The 9,199-nt window shown below is 39.9% G+C and overlaps 1 protein-coding gene across 1 annotated transcript; it reads left to right on the plus strand.

Annotated features, from left to right (window-relative positions):
* Positions 1-109: 109 nt before the first annotated feature.
* On the plus strand, positions 110-9,087 carry LOC112044645 (translation initiation factor IF-2, mitochondrial). Its single transcript, XM_024080546.2, has 15 exons — positions 110-363; positions 977-1,118; positions 1,587-1,707; positions 1,962-2,125; positions 2,697-2,877; positions 2,980-3,156; positions 3,757-3,806; positions 3,961-4,175; positions 4,963-5,041; positions 5,690-5,815; positions 6,204-6,429; positions 6,544-6,665; positions 6,875-7,058; positions 7,901-8,041; positions 8,869-9,087. The coding sequence occupies exons 1-15, from the start codon at positions 338-340 to the stop codon at positions 9,039-9,041; spliced, it is 2,127 nt and encodes a 708-aa protein (XP_023936314.1). The 5' UTR covers positions 110-337; the 3' UTR covers positions 9,042-9,087.
* Positions 9,088-9,199: the final 112 nt, after the last annotated feature.

Genomic DNA, 9,199 nt, shown 5'->3' on the forward strand with positions numbered 1-9,199 from the left:
CGCGATCAAAGATTATAGACTAAGATTACATCAAACGACAGCGTAATAACTGTCAATGTCACCACTCACCACAGTTTCCTTCATTCAACTGTCCGAAAAAATAGGTAAATAAAATGTCAAATCAAATTGTCAAAAAATGTTATGATTTATGATTGAGGTTAGAACTTATTTTAGAACATTTATTTAATTTATAGTTACGTCAATTTTTAAATGAAATTATTATGAATAATATAATAAATACGGACTACTTTGTTTGGCTCCGCAAATAAGTTCAACTAATATACATGTATCAAATGAAGGAATAGCTGAAATCATTGAATACTGGAATGATATAAAAATGTATAGAAGTTTATTGTTTAAAAGGTAAGTTAAAAGAATATTTACGTTCAATAACTTTAGATGGGTTTGGGTTTTTATTCACTACATACATTCTACATCTACAATTTATAACAAAAAAACCTAACCTAACCATAAAAACTTTGATCTATCTATTCCGATTTAATAACAAGATAAATATTCCGCTAGTTATCCCCCAGGATGATAACACAACATATAGATAGAGAACGTCATCTCTCGTTTCCAATAGTTTCTCATCTTGATACCTTTTCCATAATTAACTTACTTGTTTAAAATTAAGCTTAGGTATTTTTAATCTACAATAATTATTAGGTAGAAATTTTTAAGTGCCTAAAGTAATAAAATGAAAAAAAAAATACTACAAAAATAATTCCATAATTGCAAATACCCTCTGGTTCCCCAAATAGGTCACCAAATTGTGAATTTTGTTTGCAGCCAATCAAAAAATTTCTTCCGATCAACTCCCTATTTTTTTCTTTATTTAGTAGTCTCCCTAGTTTTTTTTACTGTAATTTTTATCATTATGTATATATCTACTTAATTAGTGTAACTGGATTTGTCTGTACTAATTACTAAATAAGAAAATCAAAGATTTATAAATGAACTGTTATAATTACAGGTTACCATTGAAACACATTAGAAATGAATGCATTTCCCAATTGTCAGAAAGCACCACATTTTGTTATGACTTCAAGAAGTGGAAAAGATGCATTTCTATCTCCAGTGTTTGTTATAAAAAAAGAAAATCTGTTGAAGAAAGGGTTTGTTTTATTTTATTTTATACTAGCACATAAGTCAGAGTGAAGCTTGTTGGGTAGGGTACATGTTGAAGATCCATTTTTATTTATATAGAATAGCAGATGCCTGCAACTTTATGCACATTACAGAAATCTTATGAGAGCCATGAATTTTTTTTTGAAAAAAGTAGTCTACATCAGTCACAACGGAAGGTTATTTGAGGACTACCATCCAGTGAAAATCTCATTCAATTTCAAGCCATACCAAAGATTAGCTCAGCTTGTTTGTGTTTTGGTATACTATAAACACTTGAGAAAACACATTTATCTTAAAATCACAGACAGAGGTTAAATTTTATATATGTATTATGTATTGATTATGTTTATAAAAAAATTTCAATAAGTATACATAATACTTATTGAAAATTTTTTATAAAATTGTATAGGATAAAACAGTATAAAGCTAAAAAATTCAAAATATTCTCTTTACAGGCCATAGAGAATCAAGGCAGAAGAGTGATAAGATATTCACCCAAGGCAGGCTCTGAGGTTGTAGGGATATGGCGGAATATGACAGTGCAGGAAATAGCTGATGTTCTGAACAAAGATGTGGGTAAGTTTGATCATTTTAGTCAATCAAATTTTTTCAACTATGTTTTCAAGTTAAAAAAAAACTAACCGTTGAGCTATTGATGCTTTTCCTACAATTGATATGATTAAAGATGGTGGATATGACTGATTGAGTGTGAAAATTAAAAGTTTCATAAATACGCTGCATCTTAAAGCCATTATCCCACAGTAATAACAACAAATTTACTAATATTTCCAACTTTGTTACCAAGTTCTATTAATAGTAATTTATTTCAGATCACGTGTTCAATGCATTAGAGTTTGCAGACAAAAACTCTGATGTGAATTATAAAAAAGATACAATCATACATAATCCACAGATAATAAGAGATATTGTTAAAATATCAGGCTGCAGATTTAAAATTGTTGCGAGACCGGATGTTGAAGAAAAGCAAGAGGAGGTATGTGTTTGATCCCACTTCTGATTTTTATCTTCTGCTAGTAGAAATACATTATTAATTGTGTGTGAACTCATGAACTACTACATTTTAAAAAATCTATATTAAAATTTATTCATTTCAATTATGCTTAGTTTACAAACACTTTTGAAACATTAAGTTTGACTATTAAAAGATTCTACCATCAGTTCGGAAGGCAGGTTCAGCTGACGAAGAGCCGAAATCCATTAATCTGAAGCAAACTCATGTACCCTGAATCTCATGTTTAAATTTATGCAGGAGATATTAAAGTGCACAAGTGTATGAGTAAGTACAGGTGCACTCTATTACTTCACTTATAGTCTGATGGGATGGCAGACTGACACAACTGGTGAGAGATCAGGTGCAGGAGTGATGCTTGTCCGAGGCACAGGGGTGTACTAACACCACCAACTTTTAGGCTGCTTTTAAGATTTTTCTTGTAAGAAAAATCCCAATAACATATTTTGGTGGCCGAGAATTAAAACCATTGTTTGTAGCCGAACCACAGGACCAATGAAGCAGTTTATAAATGAGGCATTTGAATTTGATGTAGAACAAAGACGCGGTGCCGTCTCCCCCCGCGCCGCCCGAGTCGCTGCGTCCGCGGCCGCCGGTCGTGTGCGTGATGGGCCACGTGGACCACGGGAAGACCACCCTGCTGGACGCGCTCAGGGACACCGCAGTCGTCGACACTGAGTTTGGTGGCATCACTCAACACATTGGCGCTTTTGAAGGTAGGTACAACAAAAAAAAAACTAGTTATGTTAATGGCTCATGCCTTTCACTCTACATGTAACCTGGGTCCAAAATTAGCCTTGAAAACTTGTGTTCTTTAGTGAAACTACCAACCGGAGAGAAGGTGACGTTCCTAGACACGCCTGGACACGCGGCGTTCACTGCCATGCGCTCGCGGGGAGCGCGCGCCACCGACATCGTGGTGCTGGTGGTGGCGGCCGACGACGGCGTCATGGAGCAGACCGTCGAGTCCATCCGCATGGCCAGGGAGGCGGACGGTGAGTTGTGTCACACAGGAGACGATACAGACATCGTGGTGCTGGTGGTGGTGGCCGACGACGGCGTCATGGAGCAGACCCTCGTGCTGGTGCATATGTCGTTGGTCGCCTGTTAGACCCACAGAGCACGACACTGGTTGAGGGGGTAATGTTCCCGCAAACTTAGAGAACAAAATCGCGACGAAATAGAGAGATGTTTAATGCGCCGGGATGAAAAAAGTGGTCTGTAGTTAAACCTAACTTGCGGCGATCGTTTGATCGCGTCAAATAGGCCTAGCGTGTCTACTAGACACGATCAAACGATCCCTAAATGTTTAATTAGTAAAACCCCATATTTGAGGGTTGTGTTATGACCACCTCCAACTCTGAGCTTAGTCCTTGAGATCTTATACCAACTTATCTCTGGCTATTCGTAGAGCATCGTAGACAGTAGAATCAAGTGTAGTGCGGATCTGGTCAGACCAACGCATCGGGCTGCGCCCTCGCGACCTTTTTCTTTCCACCTTGCCGGTAACAACTAATTTTTAAATTCTTTAATTGGTTATAATTAAATTACATTGACATTGAAACAGTTAAAATATTATTAATTTTCATTTCCAGTTCCTATATTGGTGGCGATCAACAAAATCGACAAGCCAGGTGTGAACATTGTAGGTATGCCTCCATTTTATTTATTTATATTTAAATAGCATTTATGTATATATTTAAGGTATAAATTAAACCTATTGAATTTCTATTTTACATAAATATTTTTTGCTTAAAAATTGTTATTATATGCATTAGGCTGGTGATATATGTTTACAGGAAAAGACAATGCGTTCGTTAGCCAAACACGGTATAGTGTGCGAGGCTTTGGGGGGTGACATACAGGCTATAGCTGTGTCGGCGCTCAAGAAGTTGCACTTGGAGACGTTGGTGGAAGCCCTCACCCTGCAGGCACAACTCATGGACCTGAAGGCGGACCCGGGGGGTTACGTCGAGGGTGTGGTTATAGAAGCCTTGGTTGATCCTAAAACTGGGTAGGTCGAGTAAGATTTTATAGATTTAAATCCAATTTTTGAGTTACTACTTTTAGCTTATAGTTTCATATAAACACCTCCAGTTTTCCTTTCAATGAATGTGATTATTCCTAAAATGTGGAAGAAATAACATTGATGTATTGATGTATGTAGTAACAACGGAACATTGTTTATGTATACTTGTATAGTTGCCTATCATTATTTAAAAGTTTGTTCGTCTTTGAGTAACATGTATAAGCGTTTGAAGTAGGCAGTAGACAGGCAGCTTCTTGGTGTGTAAAACTGAAGTTAAGTTTATACACACAAATGTTCTAAGTCTGTTGTTTCCCAGAATGGATTGAGTATTACTGGTTTGTACCTTCAAAGAACAAACATCTACATCCCCTTCACCTTACAGCCAAAGAAATTTCTGTGCACTAATAAATTAGGGAGTTGTCAGTCGCTTATTCAGTAATTTCAGCTGCATTCGGTTTCATACAAAAGTCCAGTTCCTGCCACACGGCGTCGCAAAATGAGTTGTCTTCCGACTTACACGCGAATTTCTGAAACCGAAATTACACGACTTACTTCTCACAAAATTACGCTCGTTTGGCCTCACCCTTAGTTAATCGGAGAGAAACATCTCTTGATACATAGTTTTTTTCATTATTTTTTTTATTTTTTCTCGCTAGGAAAATCATTCACATCCTCTGGAGGAAATGTGGAACTCGTAACCCATGTTTTGAATTTGATATAGTTGTCACAAGGTCACGTACATCATTTGGACAAAGTTCTTCATTTTTGGCAGGAAGCAAGCCACAGTGTTGGTACAGCGTGGCACTTTACGGAAGGGCTGCATCATTGTCGCGGGCACCGGTTGGGCCAAGGTCAGTTCGTTGTCATCATCATTATCAGCATATTTTAGTGGTTAGGCCTTCCTTTTTATGGCATTGTCGATTTGCCAAAAATTTCCAAGTTAAACACTGCTCCAATGCAACTTAATCGGCGGAGCGTAATAATGTTAACACTTCAGACTTTCACTTTCAATAGACTAATTCACTAACATGACGTATTGCTAGTTGACATATATAAAATTGAGATTCTATGTAACAAATGTCATCTGGTGTCTACTGACAATCCTTCGTGGACATCATACAGTAGGCAGATGATATATCTCAGTTGATTTGATGTTTATAATAGGTTATTAATAAAGAGCAAATCAGTGAATAGACCTGTAGATATATTTGTCACACCAATAGCTTAAATTTTCTCTAAAGCACAGAGAAGACCACACCACCAACATCCCAACTTTAACTTGCTACTGAGGATGTCTTAAAAGTTAGAACTCAATATTTCATAGTTCAAAAGATCCCCTAGGACACTTAATTGATGCCACATAAGCTAGAGTCCTTTTCATGAAAGAAGTACCGCAGCTAAAACCTGAACTGAAAGTGCTATTAAGACATAAGCGCTGCGTGTGAACTTCTTGGGACTTCTTTCATGAAAAGATACATAGGCTTCATCCGATATTTCAGGTGAGAGTGCTGAACACGGCAGAGGGCGCGTCGGTGCAGGAGGCGCCGCCATCCACGCCCGTGTCGGTGCTCGGCTGGCGGGAGATGCCCTCCGCTGGCGACCACGTGCTGGAGGTAGACTCTGAGGTGAGAGACTTGTCAGACAAATCATATATACCTTGCTTTAGATGCCAAAGATGTATAATTGCTTATCTTTCTTTTTATTCTCTAATCTAAATCTTTTTCTCTGACATATATTTAGTTATAAGACTTTTACGCTATTTTCTAAAGATATAGGTAAGAAATAAATGGATAGCTTGTGTCATGTCTGTCGTTATTAGTTCAAAAACTGTTGTACCTGTGAGCGTATCCAAATTCCTAAACAAACACATGCACAGCATAATCATATATTTATCACACGCGTAACGAAAAGTAGAATCTCCTTACCGAATTGGTATTAGAGTCAAACAAAAGAGTTTGTAAACTAAGCCTTGTTGAAATAAACGAGTTTGTGTGGTCCCCGCTATGTGAACAGAAACGCGCCAACGAAGTGATGCGCTGGCGCCACAACCAGCGCATGAAGGAGAAGCAGGCGGCCGACTGGGAGGTCATCGCCAGCAAGGAGAGCGAGCACCGCGCGCACTACCGCCAGCAGCTGGCGCACAAGCGCGCGCTGGGCCGCTACCGCATCAAGCCCAGCGGCCCGCGCCAGAAGATGATCCAACAGGACACGCACCCCACGCTCAGCGTGCTGGTCAAAGGTCAGTCGTCATCATCAGCACCGCCAGCAGCTGGCGCACAATCGTAATTAGCACTTTACTTGAAAAATGTTGTGTTTTCCATTATTCATATCACTGTTGATTGTCTGTGACCAGGTGACGTGGACGGTTCCGTGGAGGCCATCCTCGACATCTTGGAGACGTACGACGAGCACGAGCGAGTCAAGTTGGAGCTCGTGCACTTCGGCGTCGGACAAGTCACGCCCAGCGATATAGAGGTAAATACATGTGCTTTGACGGCACCCCGGCAAGAAATTTTTACCTTAGCCTTAGAAATTAAAGTTAAAGCCAAAATTCACTTATTTCAATTAGATTTGTGAGTTTACCTCGTCCCCTCCAAAAATTTATGGTTGGCTGAAATTTGGGTGCGATACAAGTCCATGTGTATTTGGTCTGAGAGTCTGGGTATGTCTTCCACTGTCTACAGATAGCGCAAGCATTCAACGCAGTGATATACGCCTTCAACGTGGAGGTGCCGCCCGCGCTGGCCGTGGACGCGAGGAAGGCGGACATCCCCATCAAGAGGCACAACGTCATCTACAAGCTGGTGGACGACATCAAGCAGGAGCTCAGCGCCAGGATACCCTCGCGACAAGAAGAGGAACTTATCGGTGAGCACCAACATCATTTTCATAGCTATCTCTACACCTCTATAGTTATACCTTGAGAAATAACTTGGAAAATATCTCAGGAATTACCTTAAGAGAAAGAAGACCGAAGATCTCTTATAGATAGTCGTTGCTACTTTCACTATCGCCTGCTAAGTGACTTCCACCCTTCTTATGAAGCCCTTAACGATTCGGTGAAACGTTGGTGAACGAGTATTTTTCTTTGATTTAAAGATTGTCAGGGGAAGTTGGAAATCGGAATTGAAAATTCGTAACTTATACACTACCTATACTTGTATTGGTCCTTCGATCCGGATTTTTAAATCTAACAAGAACCGTGATAGCCCGGTGGATATCACCTTTGCCTTCGATTCAGAAGGCGTTGGAAAAATTCAGTCCAGGACGTGGACCTTTCCAACTTTTCAGTAATGTGCCTTTTTGCAGATATGAAAGAAAAACATCGTGAAGAAACGCATACCTGAGAATTTTCTTATTTCCCTATGTTAGCGACGCAAACGCCTTTAATTATGTAATCTGTGCAGGGCCGAAAACGGAACGTCTGTGGTGTCATAGATAATGTGACTTTGACAGCTTTTTAAATAAAATCAACGACTTTTACGCCAAGTGCCTAAGCGTCACCATATACGTTTCCGATATAAGCAGTTTTACAAAGAAATATCTGTGTTTTTATTAAGCCTGGCCCTTACACCCTACGTGTGTGAAGTTTGCCAGTCCGCATTGGTCCAGCGTGGTGGACTATTGGCCTAACCCCTCTCGTTCTGAGAGGAGACCCGTGCCCGTGTGCGGATATGGGTTGGTAATGATCAATTGATTTGTTTTTCAAGGTGAGGCGAATGTTCTTCAGCAATTCCAAGTGTCGGAGGGTAGGAAGAAGGTTCCGGTGGCGGGGTGCCGCTGCGTCAAAGGTTCTTTAGCGAGAAACGCGCTTTATAAAGTCATACGCGGACAGGAGGTTGTTTATGAGGGTATGTATTTTTTAATATGGACTAACTTATTCTGTAAACTTATCAAAACAATTTAGCAGGCCAATATATAAGAAAAAACAAAATGAAAAATATTCAAATAGGTCCAATTGTTTTTGACAACTAAGGAATAGCTATTAGTTATTTTATTAATTTTAATATTAGTTATTTTAATAATATTATGGATATATAATATTATGGATATTTACATTATATATATTTACCAGGTGGAATAGTGACATCAAACGAGTCGTAGGGATCCTCTGGATGCAAGTGGCTTTGGATCGTGATGTTTGGAAGTCGCTACAAAAGGTCTATGTCCTGCAGTGGACGTCCATCGGCTGACATAATGATGATGATGGCTGGTCCTTCTACAATTGGTCTGAGTAATCATGACGGCCTCCGTGGCGCAGTGGTATGCGCGGTGGATTTACAAAACGGAGGTCCTGGGTTCGATCCCCGGCTGGGCAGATTGAGATTTTCTTAATTTGTCCCGGTCTGGCTGGTGGGAGGCTTCGGCCGTGGCTAGTTACCACCCTACCGGCAAAGACGTACCGCCAAGCGATTTAGCGTTCCGGTACGATGCCGTGTAGAAACCGAAAGGGGTGTGGATTTTCATCTTCCTCCTAACAAGTTGGTCCGCTTCCATCGTAGACTCACTCGTAGAGTAGAAAAAAAAACATATTATGCCTGATGGGCTGTTATGTTACCCAATACAGGGCCAAGTCATACAGTAGACAGTATATGGAGTTAAAACCCATGACGCGTTTTCAAAACGGGAAAGCAAACTGAATAATCAACTATAAAATCGAATGAAACTTATTCCCCAGGTAAGCTGGCGTCAATGAAACACCTCAAGGATGAAGTGAACACGATAAAATGCGACATGGAGTGCGGCCTGAGGTTCGACGACGCAGCGTTCGAGGTGCGGCCCGGGGACACCGTGGTGTGTTACAAGATGGTCGACGTCACTGATGCCACCGCTTGGGACCCCGGCTTTTAGTACTTAGCCAAGCTTTAAATATTATAATAAACGTATGCTAGATAGATATTGACTTTTATTTCACCTCATCGTCTTGTCTACTTGTCTATGATCTTTTTAAAGAGACTGTTGGTGGAGTCTTTTATTTCAGTTGATCGCCTTGTCTATGGCATCTTAAA

Source organism: Bicyclus anynana, chromosome 21 (genome assembly GCF_947172395.1).
Source record: "Bicyclus anynana chromosome 21, ilBicAnyn1.1, whole genome shotgun sequence".
Lineage (NCBI taxonomy): Eukaryota > Metazoa > Arthropoda > Insecta > Lepidoptera > Nymphalidae > Bicyclus > Bicyclus anynana.

Bases quoted from the DNA above. Each gene is read 5' to 3' on its own strand.
- LOC112044645 (XM_024080546.2), top strand. From the start codon at position 338: ATGTATAGAAGTTTATTGTTTAAAAG. The intron at 1,708-1,961 runs GTAAGTTTGATC...AATTTATTTCAG, and splicing joins TGTTCTGAACAAAGATGTGG to ATCACGTGTTCAATGCATTA. The intron at 6,666-6,874 runs GTAAATACATGT...CACTGTCTACAG, and splicing joins TCACGCCCAGCGATATAGAG to ATAGCGCAAGCATTCAACGC.